We start from the raw sequence: 25,214 nt of genomic DNA, 5'->3' as shown, positions 1-25,214 counted from the left end.
ACCCCTTTTCTAAGGTTACCACTCTGTAGGTAAGTGCTTTTTTGGAAGTATAAACCATATATATTTGTTTAAAAATTATTGTGATTCAGAAGTTCTTAACTCTTATAGATATTCTTTGATTGAGATAATTATTAAAAAATAGAAAAATAACATGGAAGTATGATGCACTGAATACAACAGCAGAAATTCCAGTTGTGTATAGTTTTTTCTTCTCTACTACTACTACCAATTCCTTTTCTAAGTCTTTCCAATTCAACTAGGCTAGAGGGCGAAGATTTGGTCTGGAAGAATGAGTCAAGAATGTGAGTGGTAATTGTAGAGAGGGCTAACATACCAAGAAGCAGAGAGGAGAGGGAAAAAATGGATGGCAACCCACCATTCCTAAATATGAATTAACTTAGTTCCACAAAACAGATTTGGATGATGTAGGGCTGGATTTGAGACTGAATACCTTGAAATATTTTTATAAAAGCTACTAGTACACCTTTACTCTTTATGGGAATGGTAGCTTAAGAAAGTTCATGTACCATATTTAGGAGGTGGGACATACAGGATAATTTCACAGAGAAGCTTCTTTCTTCCTTCTTAGTTTCCTTTTTTCTTTTAAATGTTTTCTTTATAACTTTTATTTAGTTATTTTCTTACATCATATTTGCCAAAATTAACTGTCCTATGCATGGTGAATTCTCCCTCTTAAAGAAGAAGAATTAAACAAAACTGATTAATAAAACAACAGTATTTGAAATACTGCCGTTTTTCATCTCTATACTGAGAGGAAGGAGGTGTACTTTCTTCTTTGTACTCAGTGAACATGATAATTGAAATTTATGAGAGTTTTTTTAGTATTATAATTTTTCTTTTTGTAAATATTGAGTACTTTTTTTGGTTCTGCATTCTTTGCTCTATGTTGTTTTATACAAGTCTTCTCATGTTTTTCTTTATATTTGTCATTCTCTGCATTTGCCATTTCTAATATTCTTTTATATTTATAGACATGGTTAGTTCACCTATTTCCCATCTGTGTTTATTTTGTTGACATTTTTTGAGAGGATAGAGGGATAGTACTTGAAATAGTGATTCTAAGAATATTTTGATATATATGGAATCTTTCTGTCTTTTAACTTCTTTTATGTCCAGTAGTGAAATTATTAAATCAGATGGCCAAATTGAAGCACTTCAGTCACTTTTGGGTAGTAATTCCAAATTGTTTTGAGGAATGGTTGGATTGGTCCTACCAGTTCTACCAGCAGTTTATTAATGTACTGTTTTCCTACAACCCTACCAACCTTGTCTTTTATAATTTTTTTCAACTCAATAGATATGAAACAAAATCTCAAAGTTAAGTTTTCATTTTTCATGATTAGCGACTTATTTCTTATTACACTTTTACTATATATAGCACTATTTTAGGCATTGGAAGTAAAAAAGATAAAAACTGAACAGCCCTTAATCTTCAAGGAACTTTCATTCCATTTAGCTAAGGATAGGAACTGGGAGCGTTTTTTTCCTTATGGTTATTATTTGCTTTTCTTCCGAAAACTATTTATATCCTTGGACCATTTATAGAGGATTGACCTTTAGCATTTGTTAATTCCATATACATATACATTTGTGTCAGTTCTTTATATACTTCAGATATTAGACTTTTTAAAAAGATATTTGATGTAGAGATTTTCCCCAATTCTCCATTTTAGCTTCATTGATTTTTGTGCAGAATTTTATAAACTTTTATGTAATCAAAGCTATATTTTATCTTTTGTAATCATTTCTATCCCTTGTGTAATTTGAACTTTTTTCTTTTAACTGCAAATGCTTCTTCCTTTTGTTCTCTAAACATTTTTTTCTGATATAAATTTTTATATTAAGATCACAGATCTGTTTGGATCCTATTATGGTATGTGATATAAGTTGCTGGTCTAACACTCATATCTGTCAAACTGTTTCTAGCATCAAGTATTTTAGTGATTTGTGTTCTTGAGTTTGGATTTTAGATATTTCTTATTTTGCATTATTCAGGGTTTCAGCTCCTATGTTTTTTCTGAGTATTCAATAAGAGAGGTGAAGGACTCTTATCTGGCTTTTGGCCTAGTTGAATTAACCTTAGAGAAACAAACATTGCTTATTTATCTCTTTCCCTCTTCCTTTTGGTTCCAGTAGACAATGATGATAACCAAGTTTGTAGGATAATGTTTAGCTTCACTTCTGGAATTTTGCCCAAAGGGAGAAGATCAAAGAGAAAGAGGAAGAGGAGTAGCAGTAGTAATAACAATAGTAACAACAAACAATCCACCTTTATATAATACTTTACACAATCAGCCTGGGAGATAATCAGTTAAAATTACTTCATACTTACATTAACACTTAAAAGTATACAGAGTTCTTTTTCCCTGCAACCTGTGAAATAGGTAATTCAAAATGTTATTTTTATTTTGCTCACTTAGTTAGTACTTGGAGCCTCATGATTTGGATAGTATGGGTGCTCTTTCTGCTGACAAAGATGACAGTTATTCTGTGACTTAGTAAGTAGTTTTAAATTGTTGTGGCAAAAAAAAAATCACTCTGCATTGGCCTACAAATAAGTCTTTCCAAATTTAAGTTAGGAAGATAATAGATATGTGGCCTGTCTGAGCTTTATACTCATAGGTCAGGAAACTGAGACATGCAGAGGTTAAGTGACATATAAAGGAGTTCAAACACCAGTCTTCTGGCTGGTTCAGTGCCCTACTCTGCCACCCTACTTGTCAGTAGTTGAATATGTACATCTTTTTTCTGGGATTTATACAAGATAGATGAAGGAGATAGATAATACTGATAATATATCTATAGGTGAAATCTGCAAGAGAAAAAGCTTTTAAAAAATAGTTATTGAGGGGGCAGCTAGGTGGCTCAGTGGATTGAGAGTCAGGCCCAGACTGACTGGGAGGTCCTGGGTTCAAATTTGGATTCAGACACTTCCTAGCTGTGTGACCCTAGGCAAGTCACTTAACCCCCATTGCCTAGCCCTTACCACTCTTCTGCCTTAGAATCAATATTGGTTCTAAGGTGAAAGGTATGGACTTTAAAAAATAAATACATAAAAATAGTTATTGGTTTGCTTTTTAGGTATTTTTCCCATTTTGACAGTCTTAAGAAAAAAAAACTTTATTAGTTCTTTTGTTATTGCTTGAACTTTTAAAAATCTAAGCAGAATATTAGACATGTAGGTGATATCATGCTAAGTGGAACCAGTCAGTATTCCAGAGACCTGTGATACACTACTAAAAATGAATGTAGCCAACAACTACCATCTTCACTTATCAGAAATAGTATAATTGTGATGCAGTGATAAATAAATTCAACAGTTTTCATCTTAATCCTTTTTAATAAAGTGATAAGTTTATAAATCAGACTTTTAAAATACATTTGGATTACCTCTTTTTAGTAATGCCTCTCTTTTTTTTTTTTTTAAATATTTATTTATTTTTAGCCCTTCTCTCCCCTCCCCACAGCATTGAAGACATCATCCAGAAAAAATAGATTATATCTTTTGTGTTTCTATTTTTCTTTATTGTCTGGAAGTGAATATTTACAAGTTATTTTTCAAATAATAAATCTATAGCTGTATATAACACTTTCTTAGTTCTACTCATTTTACTTTTAATTCTCTCATGTAGCTCTTTCCAAGTTTAAAAAAAATTAATCCGTTCATCTTGTCTTATTCCATCACAGGTCATATGCCACAATTTGTTTAGCCATTTCCTAACTGATGGGCATCTCCAAATCAGTTTGATAACTTTCTAGAAGTAATTCCAAATTGTTCTCCAAAATGGTTGGATTAGTTTACAGTTCTACCAACAATCTTTTTGTTTGTTTGTTTTCATTTTTTAAAAAAGTATTTATTACAAATTACATGTAATAAATTTTCACAGAAGTTTTCTAAATTTATATGATCCATATTGTTTCTCTTCCTTCTTCTCTCTCCCTCCTGGAGCTGGCAAACAATTCAATCTGGGTTATACATGTATTATCACTCAAAACATATTTCCATGTTATTAATTTTTTTAAGTTTAATTATTCTTTCCCTCCCCTCCTCCCACACGCCTCCCATAGCCAATGAGCAGTTCCACTGGGTTTTACATGTCATTGATCAAGACTCAGTTCCATATTATTAATATTTGCATTAGGGTGATCATTTAGAATCTACATCCCCAATCATATCCCCTTGACCCATGTGATCAAGTAGTTGATTTTCTTCTGTGTTTCTACTCCCACAGTTTTTTCTCTGGATGTGGATAGCGTTCTTTCTCATAAGTCCCTCAGAATTGTCCTAGATCATTGCATTGCTGCTAGTACAGAAGTCCATTACATTCAGTTGTGCCACAGTGTATCCGTCTCTGTGTACAGTGTTCTCCTGGTTCTGCTCCTTTCACTTTGCATCAATACCTTGAGGTCATTCCAGTTCACATGGAATTCCTCCAGTTCATTATTCCTTTTAGTACAATAGTATTCCATTACCAACAGATACCACAATTTGTTCAGCCATTCCCCAATCGAAGGGCATCCCCTTATTTTCCAATTTTTTGCCACCACAAAGAGTGTGGCTATAAATATTTTTGTACAAGTCTTTTTCTTTATTATCTCTTTGGAGTATAAACCCAACAGTAGTATGGCTAGATCAAAGGGCAGGCAGTCTTTTATATAGCCCTTTGAGCATAGTTCCAAATTGCCATCCAGAAATGTTGGATCAATTCACAAGTCCACCAGCAATGCATTAATGTCCCAATTTTGCCACATCCCCTCCAACATTTATTACTTTCCTTTGCTGTCATATTAGCCAATTTGCTGGGTGTGAGGTGGTACCTCAGAGTTATTTTGATTTGCATTTCTCTAATTATAAGAGATTTAGAACACTTTTTCATATGCTTATTGATAGTTTTAATTTTTTTATCTGAAAATTGCCTATTCATGTCCCTTGCCCATTTATCAGTTGGGGAATGGCTTGATTTTTTACACAATTGATTTAGCTCCTTATAAAGTTGAGTAATTAGACCTCTGTCAGAGTTTTTTGTTATAAAGATTTTTTTCCAGTTTGTTGTTTCTCTTCTGATTTTGGTTGCATTGTTTTTGTTTGTACAAAAACTTTTTGATTTAATATAATCAAAATATTTATTTTAAATTTTAAAATTTTTTCTAATTCTTACTTAGTTTTAAAATTTTTCCTTTCCCATAGATCTGACAGGTATACTATTCTATGTTCACCTAATTTACTTATAGTTTCCTTCTTTATACTACCCATTCTGAATTTATCTTGGTGTAGGGTGTGATGTTGATCTAAACCTAATCTCTCCCATACTATTTTCCAATTTTCCCAGCAGTTTTTTATCAAATAGTAGGGTTTTGTCCCAAAAGCTGAGATCTTTGGGTTTATCGTACACTATCTTGGGAGGTCATTTATCCCAAGTCTATTCCACTGATCCTCCCTTTTGTCTCTTTGCCAGTACCATATTGTTGTTTTTTTTAACCCTTAACTTCTGTGTATTGGCTCCTTGGTGGAAGAATGGTAAGGGTGGGCAATGGGGGTCAAGTGACTTGCCCAGGGTCACATAGCTGGGAAGTGTCTGAGGCCGGATTTGAACCTAGGACCTCCTGTCTCTAGGCCTGACTCTCAATCCACTGAGCTACCCAGCTGCCCACCATATTGTTTTGATGACCACTGCTTTATAGTACAGTTTAAGATCTGGTACTGCTAGGCCCCTATCCTTCACATTTTTTTCATTATTTCCCTTGATATTCTTGTTCTTTTGTTTGTCCAAATGAACTTTGTTATACATATTAATAATTTTTGTAAGTCTTCTAAAACCAAACCCCAAAATATATACCCAAGTAAACAAGTGATTAATCATATGTTTTCATCTGCATTCCTATTCCAACACTTCTTTTTCAGGATCCACCAGTAATTTTGAGGTATCATCTTGTACCCCATCAGACTGGCTAAAATAACAAAAGGGCAAAATGACAAATGTTGGAGGGGATGTAGAAAAGTGGGGAAACTAATACACTGATGGTGGAATCGATCGAACCATTTTGGAGAAGAATTTGGAATTATGCCTAGAGAGTTATAAAACTGTGGCTATCCTGAGACCTACCAGTACCTTTGCTGGGTCTGTTTCCCAAGGAGATCAAGGGAAAGGAAAAGAAACTATGTGTTCCAAAATATTTGTAGCAGCTCTCTTTGTGGTGGCAAAGAACTGGAAATCGAGGGGATGTCCAATTGGGGAATGACTAGATATATTCTATATCCTTTGGATTAAGCAGTTAAATCTAGCCAAATTTGGTTTTGGCTTCCTTATACTCTTTTTATGGCGCATAATAGACTCTTGGACTAAGCTTGGTCGCTCTGAGATCCCCTGCTTCTGGTCTATTTAACTCTATGTGTGTGAACTAGAAGCTCATAGTAAAATATTTATGTGGAGCATATATGGCCCACCAATTCTATATGCTTTCCTTATTTTTTAAAGCTGTAAGTGAGGAAGAATCAGCCACTAATATCGGAAACATTATAATCAATTAATCAGTAAGTATTTACTATATACCTACTATGTATTAGGTATTGAGGATGATCATCATAGCCCAAAGTGATGTACCTTTACCAAGACTGGAAGAATATTGTTATAATGCCAACCAACAAACTGCAATGTCTACATTCACTTATTCTATTATTTTTGTCCTACGGGTGCTAAGTAGGGACAATACCAAGTTCTGTTCCTGAACTTAGCTTTACCATAGAGTGTGTAGAGTTAGAACTTGGTAACTTGGTTACTTTTGCTAGACTGGGGATAGGAAGCAGAAAAAGAGTAACAATATTTTCACTGCTGCTTTATCACTTTTCTTTCTGGGAAAGAAATGTATCCAAGATTTCCTGAAGAACTACTATTATTCTTCCTTTCTGAGTATCCTTTTCTTAATAGCTTATTTAAAATTTTTTATTTTAAAATTATGTTTATTTTAAAATTGATCCTTAGCCCTTCCATTCAAAATGCATATATAGTAGTTAATAATACATTTAGTTCATATTAAGAAAACTGTGAACTAAAACTAAACTTTCAAATAAGCAGCACATTTAGTAAAGATTTTTTGTTTCTCTAAAGGATTCCTTTATTCATATGAGGTGGTTTGGGTTTTGACCTAGTTCTATGCTTTCATTGGTATAGGGCAGTGATGGGCAAACTTTAAAGAGGGGGCCAAAGGAAAGGAAATGCTCATCTGTCAGTCTGTTTCTAAGGCAACTCTTTCGAAGTTTCATTGTATTGTATCCTACTCATTGTATTCATCAGATTAGGAATAATGTTGCTTGGCCCAGTAGAACATTTCAGGGGCTGCATCTGGCCCAGGGACTGTAGTTTGCCCATCACTGGTATAGGGGACTCCTAGTGTGGAAACTTTCTTAATTAATGGTCAGTCATCATTTATAACTTATAGCCTTAGAATTCTTGGCATACCAGGTTTGAGTGATTTGTCTATAGTTACACAGATATATGTCAGAGGCAAGATTCAAGCCCATATCTTCTTGACCCCAGTGCCATCATTTTTTTCCTGCCATGCACTGTTTCTCAAGTGTTGGTTTAGATATCATTAATATGATAAATTGAGACTGAATCCATTGTCTGCTGTAGATTTATTTAGAAGTAAAATGAAATACTTCTGAAATGTCAGTGGTGACATCTTATTTCTGAAACCTCTAGGAATATATCTATGCATTAAAATGAGAGTATACACACAGTCATGATGTCTAGAATCCTGTGTCTTATTCCAGCTATGTGGCATCACTTATGCTTTGTGTTGTTAGTGCTAAGCTACTTCAAGAAAAATGTTAGAACAGAGTTACTTTTGGAAGAACATCTTAGGAAAGTAATTCTTTGGTCCTAATTGACTTGGTTCATTACCAATTTCCTTAGGACAAATAGCCTGAAGCTGGAAGGTGTGAAAAAATTGTGGGGAAAAGAAGGCTATCTTCCTAAAAAGGAAAACAAAGCTGGAAACAACCCTGAGCTTCAACCTGTTCCTCAGGACAGTACATTAATGGAGAATGTGGATCAGATGATGATAAAGAAGGAGCAATCCCAGGCCCTTCATCATTCAGAGGAAGAGGTAGAAAAACAGCGTCTGGCTTCAACATTATTTGTTGGGCTGGGATCAGAAAGTGCAGTCAGTTTGGTAAGTAGTCTGTCATATTTCTCTATATATCAATATTATCTGAGCTTTGGACAGAAACATATTCTGTTGTAGAACAATCATGGAGAGACACAAATACTGACATGTCATTTGGGACATTGAAATAGAAATTGACGCTAAGGGATGAGAGGTATAGTAAAGTTGGAATAAAATTGGACATTAGGCAATGTGAGGAACAGTAGAAGAATAGGAGACTCGCTATTGGAGAAGACTCTGAAGAGAAGAAATAGAATTTGAGGACCCTCTGTGACCAGAAAGAAGAAAGGAGATGTTTGTAATAGTAGAAAGGAGTAACCAGGTTCAGCAAAAGGTTAGGCCATATTTTTGCCTCTTGTTAGGAACTGAAAGCCTGCAGTCTTGCCTCATTGAGCTTCTAATCAATTTGCTTAAAACTACAAGATCATTGACTGTTGTCTGCAAAGAAAGCAAAATAGGGGTTTTTATGAGAGCCTGGCATTGCTTACCATTCAGCTAGAGACATTTTCACAAGACTTTTGCATACGTTCACCCTAAACCTATGCTAACAAATGAATCATGGCTGAACATGGTAGCTGTGTAGTACTTTGAGAGTAAAGTCTAGACACCACATCATATAATCTTATCAACTGATAAAAGTATTTACAGTAAAAGTAAGGATTTACTCAAGTACTGTCTTAAGAAAACAAAGAACTCTCAAAAAGCAGGACTGTATAATTTAATTAAATGTCAACAGTCAGTCAAGGTACTTGGAGGTAGATGAAAAAATGGATTCAGAGTCCTGAGCCCTTGGTTTGAAGCACAATTCTGTTGCTTATTAGATATAAGATGACATATTGGCAAGATACTTGAACTTTTCTGAGCCTCAGTTTCTGATCTATAAATAGGAGTGGTAATAATATTTGCACTAAATACTTCACAAGATTATTTTGAGAGAACACTTTGTAAATTTAAAAAAGTACAACATCTATGTGAATTGACAATGTTATTATTACTATTCCTTTCTTTTTTTTTTAACCCTTACTTTCTGTCATAGAAACAATACTGAATATCAGTTCCAAGGCAGAAGAGTTTTTTAAGGGATAGGCAATTGAAGTTAAGCGACTTGCCCAGGGTCACACAGCTAGGAAGTATCTAAGGTCAGATTTGAAACCAGGACCTTTTGTCTATAGACTTGATTACTACTCCTTTTTAGCCCAGTGCTTTCCATATTTATAACAGTATAACATGTTCCCTGTGACTGTGAAAGGAAGAAATCTTTGATTTTCTAGGTTTATTTCTAGTCTGAATAGAGAATTGCACAGTGTTTGGCACATAGTAGGTGCTTAATAAACGCTTGTTTGATATTACTTGAATTGGTGCTTCCCACTGACACTTCCCTACTTAGTTCAATAATTTTTTTTTCTATACCACTTAAAAAATGTGTTGGAATGTCTAGGTGATGAAGTGGAGGGCCTGCTTCAAGAAGAATTTTAATCTAAACAAACTTTTTATTAGTTTTCCCACCATTCCCCTTCTGGTATTTTCCTTTCTGTGAGCCACCTTCTGCAGTGCTGTTATCCACATGATGTCCCCTCCTGAGATACATAGTACCCTGTAGTGAGCTGAGTGTCCTGTTAGGGACCAGACAGTAACTTACAGTGCCAACTTTTTTTTCCCTTCATCTGCCCCTTCTTTAAAAAAAAAGTTGCCAGTATTGCATCCTTAGGGCCTTCCTCACTGCTAGGGATTTTACAAACTTGTTTCAAACTAAAGTATTAATAGATGATAATGCTATTCCATATAACATCTGCAACATAACAACTACTTTCAGTGCTTTAACACAAAGGAGGAGTGACTAATTGTGGAAATTTCAAACACTAAGTTAGGCCATTGATGAGTTATTTTTGGTGAGAAAGATTTTTTCCCCAATGCTCTTCAAGTAACACCCATCTAGATAGGGCGGGTTGTAATAGGGCAAGGGAAGGGAACAAGCATTTGTTAAGCTCCTGCTTTGTGCTGGGGATTGTGCTAAGCGCTTTACAAATATCATCTCATTTTGTCATATAAGTATAAATCATATAGTCCCAGAGACTTCTCATTTAGTTCTGTTGGTCCAAGCATCTGTCAGTTACACCAAATATGTTGACCAGATCCCCAGGAGTGTGAATTGCAGTTTAATGTATAGATTCACTCAAGCTCTTTTTTTTTTTTTTAAACCCTTACATTCTGACTTAGAATCAATAGTGTGTATTGGTTCCAAGGCAGAAGGCAGGTAAGGAGTAGGCAGTGGGGGTTAAGTGACTTGCCCAGGGTCACACAGCTAGGAAGTGTCTGAGGCCAGATTTGAACCTAGGACCTCCCGTCTCTGGCCAGCCCTCATTTGTTTGTTGTATAACAGACTGCCAAGATTTTCTTGCGGATTTAGACTCAATGATGCAATTGGTATGGGCACAAAAAGTATTATTTCTAAAAAGATTACAGTTAAACTTGTTACCTTACCCATTTATTCCATTACTCCAGCATTCCTAGATAGAAGTCAAGGAATTCACCAAATATTTAAATTTTAGAGCATTGTATTTGATGCTACAAGGGAGTAAAAGAAAAATAAAGTGTAGTCCTGACCTTGGAATTTATAATGTAGTAGGGGCATATAGCACATCCACAAATAATTATAATACAGAATAAAATGTAGATGTATGAGAATACAAGCAGAGTGCTTTATGAGCTCCAGATAGGGAAAGATCATTTCTAATAAGACTACTTAGGGAAGAATTTATGAAAGTGATGTCATTCTAGTTTAAGTTTCAAAGACTAGGCATGATTTCAAAAGGCAGAGATGGGGTAGGAAGAGAGCACAGGCTAGATATAGAAATTAGAGTAAGCAAAAGCACAGAGTTAGGAAAGTACAGCATAGGTATGTGGTAGAATCAGTCCAGTTTAGTTGAAGTTTAGAGTGTTTGGAGTGGGTAGTTTGACGAAGAGTTGGAAAGGTAGGTGATACCAGAATATGGAAGGTCTTTTGGATTTTTTATCATTTAGGCAAGATAAAATTTTATTATGTAGCCATTGAAGGTTTTTATGTAAAGGAGTCACATGAATACCTTTGCATAAGAAAGGTTAAGATGACAGCATTTTGAAGTATATTCTAGAAAGGAACAGAGCAGAGTGAGAACATCTATAGGAATTGATTATAAAAGTCTAGGCAATGCCCTTTGATCCAGCCATACCGCTGCTAGATTTGTACCCCAAAGAGATAATAAGGAAAAATGTTTGTACAAAGATATATATAGCTACACTTTTTATAGTGGCAAAAAAAATTGGAAAATGAGGGGGTGTCTACCTTGGGGAATGGCTGACCAAATTGTCTGATGGTGATTGAATACTATTGTATTGAAAGGAATAAAAAAACTGGAGGAATTTTGAACTGGAAAAGAAAATTTGAACTGGAAAGACCTCCAGAGTGAAAGGAGCAGAACCAGGAGAACATTGTACACAGAGACTGATATACACTGTGGTACAATTGAATGTAATAGACTTTTCTACTTGCAGTAATGCAACGAACCAGGGCAATCCAGAGGAACTTACTTTTTAAAATTAATTAATTAATTAAATTAATTTACAATATTTTCCCATGGTTACATGATTCATGTTATTTCACTTGCCTCCTCCCTCCCCCCTCCTGTAGCCAAAGATCAATTTCACTGGGTTTTACATGTATCATTGATCAAGACCTATTTCCATATTATTAATATTTATAATAATAGAATGATTGTTTAGAGTCTATATCCCCAGTCATATCTCCATCAAACCATGTGATCAAGCAAATGTTTTTCTTCTGTGTTTCTACTCTCACAGTTCTTTCTCTGGATGTGGATAGTGTTCTTTCTGATAAGTCCCTCAGAATTGTCCTGGATCCTTGCCTTGCTGCTAGTAGAGAAGTTTATTATGTTTGGTTGTGCCATAGTGTATCAGTCTAATCCAGAGGAATTTATGAGAAAGAAAGCTATCCACATCCAGAAATAGAACTGTGGGAGCAGAAATGCAGAAGAAAAACATGATTGATCATGTGGCTCAATGGGGATATGATTGGGGTTTTGGCATTAAAAGATCACTCTATTGCAAATATGAATAATGCAGAAATAGATTTTGAACAATGATACATGTATAACCCAGTGGAATTGCTTGTCAGCTCTGGGAGCAGGGAGGGAAGAGGGGAGGAAAGATCATGAATCATGTAACCATGGAAAATATTCTAAATAAATAAATTAATTAAAAAATAAAGTATCATTAAAAAAGGTCTAGGCAAATTATGACTAGGCCTGTACAATGATGGTAGCAGTGGGTATAGACAGGAGGGAACATATGTGAGAGAGAGTATGGATGTAGAAACAATAGAACCTGACAACTGATTGGATACGGTTAATAAGCAAAAGGAGAATTAAAGATAACACCTAGGTTTTGAATATGGATAACCAGTAAATGGTCTTAATTGTTTACAGAAATAGGAAAGTCAGGAGAAGGAACAAGTTTTGGAACAAAGGTAAATTCTGTCTTAGACTTGTTGAATTTTAGCTGTAAATAGGATGTATGTGTGTTTAGAGAGAGAGAGATGAAGATATCCGATTGATAGCTGAAAATGTAGTTTTGGAACTCAAAAGGAAGTTTAGACTTAGAAATAAAAATTTAGCATTAATACTATGGAAATAGGTCTTGATCAATGACACATAAAACCCAGTGAAATTGCACGTTGGCTACAGGAGGGCAGTGGGAGGAAGGGAGGGAAAGAACATGAATCATGTAACCATAGGAAAAAACCCTAAACTAACTAAATAAATAAACTTAATTTTAAAAAAAGAAATAAAAATTTAGGAGTCAGTTATCCACCTAAAAGTAATAGTTGAAGCCAGTGGAGTGAATAAGATTGCTGAGAGTAAGCAGAGAAGAGGCCTGAGGAAATACCCTTAGAGAACTTTAAAATATTAAAAAGTCAGGGATCATTTAAGGAGACAAAAAATGACTAGAGAAGGTAGCTAGAAAATCAGAAGAAATTGAGTGTCATGGAAACTAAAGGATGGGCAAGTGTCATGGAGAAAATTTTGATTAACATTGGTAAATGGAACAATTGGATTTGGCATTTATGATTATTAGAGACCTGTGATAAAGTATTTTCAGTGTAGCAAGTGATAGAGATAGAACCCAGATTGCCCATGGTTTGAGAATTATAATAGGTGGGGGAAATGGAGTCTCTGGATATAAAAATCATTCTTTAAGAAATTTTGTGGTAAAGAGGAGAAAACTATAATTTGGTGGGGTAGAAGGATGAGGGGAATACTTTTTTAAGGGGAGACCTGGGACAGTGAGGTGGCTCAGTGGTTAGAGAGCCAGGCCTTGAGATGAGGTCCTGGGCTCAGATCTGGCCCCAGACACTTCCTAGCTGTATGATCCTAGGCAAGTCATTTAACTCTAATTGCCTAGCCTTTACTGCTCTTCTGCCTTGGAACCAATACTTAGTATTTAGTCTAAGACAGAAGGTAGGGCTTTGTTTTTTTTTAAACCCTTACCTTCCATCTTGGAGTCAATGCTGTGTACCGGTTCTAAGGCAGAAGAGTGGTAAGGGCTAGGCAATGGGGGTCAAGTGACTTGCCCAGGGTCACACAGCTAGAAAGTGTCCAGGGTCAGATTTGAACCTAGGACCTCCCGTTTCTAGGCATGGCTCTCAATCCACTGAGCCACCTAACTGCCCCCTATGAAGGACTTTTAATGACAAGCAAGATTTTATATTTGATTCTGGAGTTGATAGGGGAGCCATCAGAGTCTATTGAATTGGAGATGGTGGGCAGTGTGTATAATAGAGTTAGACTTGTGTTTCAGAAAAATCACTTTTACAGCTGAGTGGAGGAACTGGCTAGAGTGGAGAAAAACTTCAGGTAGGGAGACCAATTAATAGGTTGTTGTAATCGTCTATGTCTGAGATAATTAGGGCTTGGGCCAATATAGTAGCAATGTCAGAGGAAAGAAGGAGACATATGGGAGAGCTAGTACAAAAGTCAAATTGTTAGACTTGACAACAGACTGGATATGGGGGTGGGGGGGTGTGGTGAGAGGACAACATCTCTTTCAAGTCTGCGTGACTGGGAGACCTTGATAGCACTAATAGGGAAATGCAGATGGGGAGAGGTTTGGAGGAGAAAGATAAATGAGATCAGTTTTGGACATATTGAGTTTAAGATGTCCTTTCAATTTGAGATGTCTAATAGGCAATAGGCAATTGGAGATATAAGTCTGGAAGTTAGCAGAGAGGAGGTTAGGATACATATGAGAATCATCAGCATCAAATCCATGGAAACTGATGAGTTCACCAAGTGAAATAGTATAGAAGAGACACAGCCCTGGAGGATATCCATGATTTGCTGGGTGTGCCCTGACCAGTGATCCAACAAAGGAAACAGAACATATGGTCAGATAGATAGGAGGAGAATGAGGATAGGATAGTGCCAAGGAACAAGTTTTGTTTTTCTCACTTTACTCAAGTTGAGGAGGAAGGTAGAAAGGAGAGAATTCAGAACTGAAAAAAAATCAAATTAAAAAAAATTAAGTACTAGGGAGAGAATGATTGAAGGATCAAGATCCTAGAGGTAATGAGAAATCTCCATTGGTATGCTCTGAGCATGGGCCAGGTGGGTCGGGTCATGAGTTCTATCAATGCTGCATATAGATAGTTTATATTTACATATAATATTTTAAGGTTTTTAAAGTGCTAACAATAACCCTGTAATCTATGTAGTTCATGTATTATTTCCATTTTATAGATGAGAATACTCCAGAAATTAAGTGACTTTTCACAGGTCATTTGTCTTAGCCAAGTTTCAAATTTATATCTTTTCTTAATCTCAAAGTCCAAGTCCCTTTTTTATTGTTTCATCATATTGCCTAATTATGTACATACGGTTTTGTCTGTAAATGTGTGCATGCACGCATACATACTTTTTGGGGAAATTTAAAATATATTTTTCTCTAATTACATGGAATAACAATTTTTTATAGTCATTAAAAAAATTTTTTTTTCAGTTATAAGCTCCTTCCCTCTTTCCTACCCCCCCTTGAGAAGGCAAACAATTTTATATAGATTGTACATTTGCAGTCTTGTAAAACATTTCCACATTAGCCATGTGAAAGAAAACACAGATTTTTCTCTCCCAAACCTAAGAAGTTTAAAAAGAATGCATCTGATTTGCATTCAGGCTCCATCAGTCCTTTCTCTGGAGACAGCATTTTTCATCACAAGACCTTCAGAATTGTCTTAGATCATTGGCATACACACATTCAGTCTTTTAAATGTTAGATTCTTCATTTACATTAGTTATATTTTGTTCAAATCTCAGTATTATCATTGATTCTATCTGGGCACAATTTTTTTTTCAAACATTTATTAATATTCATTTTTAACATGGTTACATGATTCATGCTCCTCCTTTCCCCTTCACCCCCCACAATCCCCCCACCATGGCCAGTGCACATTTCCACTAGTTTTGTCATGTGTCCTTGATCAAGACCAATTTCCAAATTGTTGGTAGTTGCATTGGTGTGGTAGTTTCGAGTCCACACCCTCAATCATGTCCACCCTGACCCATGCGTTCAAGCAGTTGTTTTTCTTATATGTTTCCTCTCCTGCAGTCCTTCCTCTGAATGTGGGTAGCGTCTTTACCATAAATCCCTCAGAATTGTCCTGGGTCACTGTACTGCTGCTGGTACAGAGGTCCATTACATTCAATTTTACCATAGTATATCAGTCTCTGTGTACAATGTTCTTCTGGTTCTGCTCCTTTCGCTCTGCATCTGTTCCTGGAGGTCTCTCCAGGTCACCTGGAACTCCTCCAGTTTATTATTCCTTTTAGCACAATAGTATTCCATCACCAGCATATACCACAGTTTGTTCTGGGCACAATTTTTATGCTAATTTCTAATCTATCTTGTGTCATATTTAAAAAATCAAAGATAATATGTGTGTTTTAATCATAATTAGAATAACTTCTCCACACTGTTGTTCCTTTGGATTCCTTTTTTGTCATTATTTGGATTCTGGGAATTTTTGTTCATGTTTTACAACCTACTGATTTGCATCAGTAGCCTGGTTTTTGCCATGTCTTCAACTAGAGTTTTGTAAACCAAATGTAAGCAATGTCATATCTTATACAAAAATGCATAGGATATCCTTCACAAAGTTCATTTCAGCCAGCTCTTCAGTTTGTAGCAGGGAAGTGGGGTGCCTAGCTCTATAGTCTAGTATTTTTGAATTGAAGAAATCTTCAAGTTTAGATTAAGGTTGGCTTTCTGATCTCACATCTAATTTTGAATAGTTGAAAATCAAAAATGAAATTTAGTAAATTGTTCAAAGCTGTGCAATAGCAAGAATAAATTTCTGGGTTTATTAATTTTCTGTAATATGATTTTTGTAGTTTCTGCTTTGCAGTGCAGAATCCCAGCGGGCTAATGAAATTGTTCATTGGAACCTGCCGCCTAGAATTTAGGTCATTATTTTGTTAGGATATGTCAAAACTCATGATCACTAGAATAGTTTCTTCTTTCTTTTTTTCTGCAGCTGGGAAAAACAGATACTGTTTCTCACAAGTTCAGAAGGAAATCGAAAGTTAACGACACCAAAAATAGAGAAGTAACTAGTGCACATAATATTAACTGCTCTTCTTTCAGTCCTTTGTCAAATGCACCTTATGGAGATAATAATCATTTGAACAATTTTCAAGACGAAGGAGACACAGGATTAAAGAAATGTTCTCTTGGTTCAGAATTTTTGGAATCAAGTTTAAAATCTGAGTCACTCACTGAATTAGATTTGGTTGAGAATCTCTCAGTTTGCAACCTGTCTCAACCTTCTTTATTTGAAGAGAATAGCATGGATATTTTTCACCCTCCTCATCCTACTCCTTCCTCATTTGTCACTGACATCGCTTTGATGTCTTCCTTATTGGAAGAACTAAATGAACATGTACATTCAGATCTAGTGGAACTCTGTAACAATGAAATGATAACAGTATCTTCTTGCAAAATATGGAAAGATGACTGTTTATTGCTGGTCTGGATGGTTGCTAACAAGAGCAATTTGCAACTGAAGAGTATGAATTTAGAAATTACATCTACAGAAAATTTCAAGGTAAGAAAATTGATGGCGCATCTTTTCTATCTTTAAAGAGATGCTTTTTGCTTATTAGTATTTTTCTTTTTAGTCATAGTACTGGCTCACAAACTTACTCTGACTACAAAAAAGAAAAAAATAATTCCCATATTTCAAAGAAGGTGAAAATGTTAGGCCAGACAACCCAATTAAAGAAATGAATGACTTAATCAAGAGGTTAACTGGGGAAAGTATTAAAATGAGTTTTAAATTGGTAGCATCTCTTTAATAATTACTTTTAGACATCCTTACCTTTTCATTATGAAAAAACCTGGTATACACCCAATACACCCAAGATATTTACTAAAACAATAAAATATGCATTAAAAATCTAGAAATTTGGGGAGAAAAGTGACTGAGGAAGCTAGTTGATATAGTGAATAGAGCACTGGGCCTGGAGTAAGAAGGACATGAGTTCACATGTAGCCATAGATATTTACTAATTGTGTGAACCTAGACAAGTCATTTGACTCCTGTTGCTTCAGTCTCCTCAACTATAAAGTGGAGAAAGTAATAGCTCTACCTCCCAAAGTTGTTAGGAGGATCAAATGAGATAATATTTGTAAAGCCCTTAACAAAGTGCATGGCACATAGTAGTAGCCACTTAATGCTGATTTCCTTCACTGAGAGATAAATGTATGAATGATACCATCTCTTTCCCTAGTAGTGTGCAGGGCACTTTTAATTTCCTTATTTATTTCCTTGCACCAAATAACTGGGTGTCATTTTTGTTTATACTTTGATTCTAGCAAACTACAAATGTAATCGATAGTAATATTCATTCTATTACAACAGAGTAATTGGAATTTGTAATAGGATTTGAATTATTTTATAGAACAAGTTATATTAGAATGATTGAGGTGTTGAGCTAGGGTTTTTTGGTTTATTTTGAATATTGCTTAGAATAAATAGGCCATTGGCTAAGACTTGATAATCTTTTACAAAAGTTTTGGTTGCATTAACATTTTTTATTCATTCATTCATTGTTTTGAATATTTTCCCATAGTTACATGTTTCATGTTCTTTCCCTCTCCCTCAAACCCCCCTAACCCTCCCTTAGCTGATGCACAATTCCACTGGGTTTTATATGTATCATTAATTAAGACCTAAATCCATATTATTGATAGTTGGACTAGAGTTATTGTTTAGTGTCTACATCCCCAATAATAGCCCCATCAGCCCATGTGTTCAAGCAGTTGTTTTTCTTCTGTATTTCTCCTCCCACAGTTATTCCTCTGAATGTGGCTAGTTTTCTTTCTCATAAGTCCCTCAGCCTTGCTCTGGATTCTTGCATTGCTGCTAGTACAGGCGTCCATTACATTCGATTGTGCCACAGTGTATCCGTCTCTGTGTACAATGTTCTTCTGGCTCTGCTCCTTTCACTCTGCATCCATTCCTGGAGGTCTTTCTAGTTCACTTGGAATTCTTCCAGTTCATTATTCCTTTGAGCACAATAGTATTCCATCATCAACAGATACTACAATTTGTTCAGCCATTCCCCAATATTAACATTTTTTTATTATGGGATTTAATTTGCATTCTATTTGCTCTTAATTATTTTCTGCTTATAGAGGGGACAATTTCTAATTTTTTAAAAAAGAAAATGGTGATTATCCCATGTTAAGTTCTACTGTTAATTTTTTTTCTTTCGAGATTTTCAGGACAGTGTTATATTGCTTTACAGATTCTTGAGCATCCTGGCTTCTCTTTTCCTGTAATAGAAGCAGAAAGTACCACAAGCATCCAGCATTGTATACAGATGGAAAAACCTTTTACAGAGGAGGGTCTTTCTGGTTATGTTAAATATCAGGTGGAAGAGGATCCATATATTCAGCTAGAATTTTCAGTAACCATATCACTATTGGATTTCATTAGGTAATTGATTTCTCACCATTTGGGATAACAGTTTAACTGGATTTGGTTAAACATGAGATTTCTTAAGTTTCTTTTTTCTTGATGTATAATTTATTTATCTTGTTAAATGTATTTTGATCCAACTAATTCTTATGGTAACATCTCTTTTTAAAGAATATTTAATTTTTTATCATCAGTAAGAAAAAATAATTTTTATTGAACATCCATTGTATTCAGAACACTGCTGTGGGTAATGTGGGAGGTGATAAAGGAAATAGAGAAGACATAATATCTAGCAAATTCACTATTCTCTATTGCTATTACTATGTACAATATTCTGCTTCTGTTCACTTTACTTTTATGCCAGTTCATGTAAGCTTTCCAGGTTTTTCTGAAATCATTCCCGCTCATCATTTCTTTTAGCATTATCCAAGACAATACTGAAGGACTTAAGATAAAAAATGATATCTGCCTGCAGTGAAAGAACTAATGGAGTCTGAAAGCAGATCAAGGCATTCTATTTTCACTTTATTTGTATGGTTTTATTTTGGGGTTTGTGTTTTATATTAGTGTTCTCTCATAACATGACCAATCTGAAAATATGTTTTGGATGACCACACCTATATAATCTGTATCAAATGTTTTACCATCTCAGGGAGTAGTGAAGGAAGAGAGGGAGGGGAGAAGACTTTCTGAATATCATTTCAGAAACTGTATGTTAATTATTATTCCATGTAATTGGGGAAAATATTGTATTATTTTATTTTATTTTTTAAAATCTTTAACTTCTGTGTATTGACTCATGGATGGAAGAGTGGTAAGGGTGGGCAATGGGGGTCAAGTGACTTGCCCAGGGTCACACAACTGGGAAGTGTCTGAGGCCGGATTTGAACCTAGGACCTCCTGTCTCTAGGCCTGACTCTCAATATTGTATTATTTTAAAAAATGTAATCCTTGATGCTTCCTTCTTCTCTGCCTTCAGACATCCTAAGTAAATGAACAGTGACCCGAAAGGCACATTGTACAAACCCTTTTTAATTTATATAATCAAAATTAAAAGTTTACATTTCATAATATTTTCATTTCTTGTTTGGTTATAAATTCTTCCCATATCCATAGATCTGACACAAACTATTTCATACTCCCTTAATTTACTTATGGTATCACACTTTATGTCCAAATGATATAGTTAATTTATCTTGTCTTGGTATAGGGTGTGAGATATTGGTCTATACCTCATTTCTACCATACTGTTTTCCACTTTTCTCAGCGATTTTTGTCAAATAGTGAGTTCTTATCTTCAAAGTTGGGATCTTTGTGTTTATCAAAAACTGTATTGCTATGATCTTTTACAACTGTATATTCTGTACCTAATCTATTCAATGACACTCTTCTATTTCTTAGCCAGTATCATATTTTTTTTTTTGGTTGTTTTTTTTTAAAACCCTTACCTTCCGTCTTGAAGTCAATACTGTGTATTGTACTGAGTGGTAAGGGTGGGCAATGGGGGTGAAGTGACTTGCCCAGGGTCACACAGCTGGGAAGTGTCTGAGGTCATATTTGAACCCAGGACCTCCCGTCTCTAGGCCTGACTCTCAATCCACTGAGCTACCCAGCTGCCCCAGTATCATATTGTTTTGATGATCATTGCTTTATAGTACAGTTTGAGATCTGGTACCTTCACTTTTTTTTTTCATTAATTCCCTTGACCTTTTGTTCTTCCAGATGAATTTTTTTTGGCTCTACAAAATAATTTTTTGGTAGCTTTATTGGTATGGCTCTGAATAAGTAAATTAATTTTGGTAGGATTGTCATTTTTATAATATTGGCATGGCCTACCCACGAGCAATTGACATCTTTTCCAGTTGTTGAGATAGGCTTTATTTGTGTGAAAAATGTTTTGTAATTGTGTTCATATAGTTCCTGGATTTAACTTGGCAAGTAGACCTCCAGGTATTTTATATTGTCTAGAGTTATTTTAAATGGAATTTCTCTTGAAATCTCTTGTTTCAGGACTTTGTTGGTAATACCTAGAAATGCTGATAATTTATGTGGGTTTATTTTATAAGGGATTCTATTTTAAAAATTACAATAAGACCCTTAAAAAACCTCACACTTAGAGTTGTGCTCAGTTTTCACATTGGATCCCCCTCCCCTGCCCCATCCTTAAAATATTATGGTAAGCTTGTATGTAATACTTCTTGAGTACCTATCTGAGTTAGGCCTGTGAGGGAAAGAAAATGTTAAGATAATGACTTTAAGGAACTTCTAGTCTTTGTCTATGAAGATACATCAGAAAGTAGCAAACATTAGTAGAAAAGGGTCATACCTTATTAAAGTTCTCATTTGCTTTTGACCTAATCCCTGGTAGACCCCATATCTATGTATATATTGTTGTGTTTCAGTACAAAAATCAAAGTACATTTGAAAGAAAACATTTCAAAGATACAGCATTAATCATAAGTAGTCTAAAAATCACACTTTTATTCATTGAGAAACCCAAATAAACTTGTGGTCATTGGGGTATATAAATTGACAAATCTTTTTAAGCTTGATAGGATTGCAGCAGGGAGCTGAAAGTGGATTTTATGTTTGTTATTCAAGGCACTGGCCTAACTCATTTTAAAGAAGTTTAGCATCTGAAAGTTGACAAACAAATGATGAATTGTCTTGGCTACAGCAACTTAGGAAGACTGTCTGCTAAGGTTGTTATATGCATTGTTAAAGGGATTCCTGCATTAATGAAATCATTGATCACTTATTAATATTATAGAATTAACAGGTAAAATAATTCACTGAGGAGAACTTATTAACAGGGAATGTGAACTGTGGATTTAGAGTTGAATAGCATGTTTCCTAATGCTAGTATTTTTTTACATCAAATTGAAAGTTGAAATTATATCTTCTTACTATTAATTTAATAGGAGCAAGATTGCCTTTCTTTTATAGTGATTGTTAAGATATTCATTTTTACTTTTATCAGTGACATTTGAAAGGTTTTAAAGGTCTTTGTGTTTAGAATCATTTAATTTTTTAAAATATGTACTAACTTAAAAAAAATAATTTCAGACCAATGAAGATTTGTACCGAAGACTTTGGTAAACTTTGGCTATCCTCTGGAAATGATGTGAAGCAAAATGTAAAGATGCCAGATTCTCAAGCTAATCTGCCTTTTGCCTTGAAGAGCCTGCAACAGAAACTAAGACTGCACATTGTTGATATTATAGGTTTGTAGAATTATTTTTAAAACCAACCTTACATTTATAATACCTTTCCTTTAACCTTTGTACTCTCATGCCACATGCTAAAAGCGCCTATAATTCTGTTCCTAACACGAATATCATCATGATGCTTACATATTACCATAATTCATCATAGATCACTATTAGCTAGCTGGAGCTCTTTGATTTATTGATTTATTTAGAATTGGTAAGCTTTTTGTGAACAGAGACATACTCTTATGGCTTTACAGTTCATATCTTAGAAGAAATAGATATATAACTTAATCAGTTTTGAAGTGTCTTAAAAGCATATTGATTTGTTAGCAATTATGAACTTGAAAAATGTTATATGATTGGTGCCTAGAAATATAATTTAATTCTCATATGTGTCATTGCCCCCATTTACATTTGTTTTTATTTTTCCATTTTAAAAATAGAGCAACTAAAGTGAGCACTTTCATATACAAAGGGAAACAGAAAGAGGGCACTGGACACAAAATTGCCTTTCTTTTTAAATATATGATAAATATGAGTTGTTTTCAAAGCTGTCCTGCTTGTCTGTGGTTTCTTCTGGCTTTCCTTTTATTCTCTTCTATAAATTAAAAAAATTATTTAAAAATTTTATTAAAAAAATGTTTCAAAGACATTTCCCCTTTTTTGGAGGTGGGGGGGTGCAATCCTATCCCTAGCTCTCCTCTCTGAACTTTCCTTTTACCCAGTGAGAAAAAAGAAAAATAAAAGTTTACAACAATGAATAGACAAGAAAAATGAATTTCCATATTACTTGTGTCTGAAAATATATGTCTCAATTTGCTGCTTGGGTCATCTTTCTGCCAGGAGGTCCCCATGGTACACTTACAAATACCTTTTTATTTTTATTTTATTTTTTTAAACCCTTACCTTCTGTGTTGGAGTCAATACTGTGTATTGGTTCTAAGGCAGAAGAGTGGTAAGGGTAGGTAACGGGGGGTCAAGTGACTTGCCCACAGTCACACAGCTGGGAAGTGTCTGAGGCCAGATTTGAACCTAGGACCTCCCATCTCTAGGCTTGGCTCTCAATCCACTGACCTACCCAGCTGCCCCCACAAATACCTTTTAAAAAAAATTACATTAAGAATGTTATTACACTAAACTTTGAATATTTTCTTGTAGAATAATAACTAGAGAATTATTACTTTTATTAGTAAGCATTTTGTTTTTATTTTGCTACTAATTATTTTGTTGTCTTTATTTGTAGAAAAACATCAATTTTGTGTTATTTACATAATCTATTTTTAAGCATTTTATTATTTTATATATACTTCTAATTTTTTTATCAACAGAATAAGAGAAATAGATGTAAATGTGGAAATGAACATTCTAATGACAAATTTTTATTATTGTGGCAAAATATGATACAAGAAGATTATTACCATGTTGATCAAAGGGTCATAGATCTCATAATAGAGGGTCATATATATCAAAATCTCATAGATCATTGACCATGTGTTGGAAGAGTTGAGATCTGATTAATGGAAGCAATATAACATCAGTGAATTCATGGTTTCTTACTTAGCAGTAAAATAATTTAAAGTATTGGTGTCACATTTAAGCCACCACATGTACAGATTCTGTTTTACAACAATGACATTTATCTTAAGTCATTATCCATTCAAAAATTAAAATTAGAGTTTTAATGTCTGATGAATAAAGCATTAGGCAGTTAGCCAAGTTTCCTTCCCAGGGGAGATGCTTAATAAAGAACTGTTGTTTGGGATTGCAGAAGGTGCTTATGTGAATTCAAGTGAACCCTTAATGGTATATTTGAACTTTGTTTCATATCATATATTTTGGATTATTATATTGCTGAATTGATTGAGATTGAGAATGTATCATTTTTGTTTTGTCCTAGGAAATGAAGGAATATTGGCTTGTCAGCTCCTTCCATCAATCCCTTGCTTGCTACACTTACGGGCCTACGCAGGAATAGTAGCTCTGTGGTTCAGATCTTCTTGCTCCACTCTTCCAGATTATTTACTGTATCAGTGTCAAAAGGTGCTAGAGGAATCTTGATGAAAACTTTGCTTGTTTTCTACTTTAAAGGTTTACATAGTTAAAATTATTTACCAAAGTAAAATGCACTTATGGTACATCTAATGGAAAGGAGAATAATTTGACTTTTGTGTTTACTAAAGGACTTCTTAGATAAGAAAGAGCGCCAAGAAACTGTACCTTTATCACTTTGCTCAGGATTGTATAGTGTTTGTGTTCCACAAAAGTGACCTAACTACGTTAGTATTTTAAAACTGTTAATGATTTAACATAACCTAGAGTAGAAAGACTGAAATTTTTTATTTTGTAATGAGTAATTTTCTAGTTAGCACATTTACTCTAGGACTAGTGGATAAGGTTAAGTCTCAGTTATCTGCTCTAAAGGAAAGAGAAGTAAATGGATAATCCCAAGTATAATTAATATTTGGTTTTGAAATGAATTGTCTGATTAATTTTCCCAATTATATTTTTATTAGACTAGTATTAAAATTAATTTGCATTCTTTGAGCCCACACCAACTGATATTGATGTTAGAGGTCCAGAAGTATGTTGATTGGCAAGAGCTTGACCTTAACTTGGTTACATTTAATTCACAAAAATGTAGGACTGAGAGTTGACTATAAAATGTACCTCTTTCTCATGGTTATTTTTTTTTATCTGAAAGTTAATCACTAGCAGACTATATTTTTAAAAATATTCATTTAAACATAGAAATAAATCCCTAATTGGGCATGCTACAAAAACATATG

At 34.6% G+C, this 25,214-nt stretch overlaps 1 protein-coding gene across 1 annotated transcript in view; it reads left to right on the top strand.

Annotated features, from left to right (window-relative positions):
• The window catches only part of AP4E1 (adaptor related protein complex 4 subunit epsilon 1), an 89,099-nt gene extending 64,613 nt beyond the window's left edge, over window positions 1–24,486 (top strand). The window contains exons 17-21 of the mRNA XM_044665167.1: window positions 7,935–8,193; window positions 16,769–17,338; window positions 19,044–19,234; window positions 22,283–22,440; window positions 24,326–24,486. Of these exons, the coding sequence (XP_044521102.1) occupies window positions 7,935–8,193; window positions 16,769–17,338; window positions 19,044–19,234; window positions 22,283–22,440; window positions 24,326–24,486 (1,339 nt within the window). The remainder of the gene's footprint in view (window positions 1–7,934; window positions 8,194–16,768; window positions 17,339–19,043; window positions 19,235–22,282; window positions 22,441–24,325) is intronic.
• The last annotated feature ends 728 nt before the right edge of the window (window positions 24,487–25,214 follow it).

Source organism: Gracilinanus agilis, chromosome 2 (genome assembly GCF_016433145.1).
Source record: "Gracilinanus agilis isolate LMUSP501 chromosome 2, AgileGrace, whole genome shotgun sequence".
Classification (NCBI taxonomy): domain Eukaryota; kingdom Metazoa; phylum Chordata; class Mammalia; order Didelphimorphia; family Didelphidae; genus Gracilinanus; species Gracilinanus agilis.
Note: the sequence above shows the minus strand (reverse complement) of the source record. Positions and strands in the feature narration are given on the sequence as shown.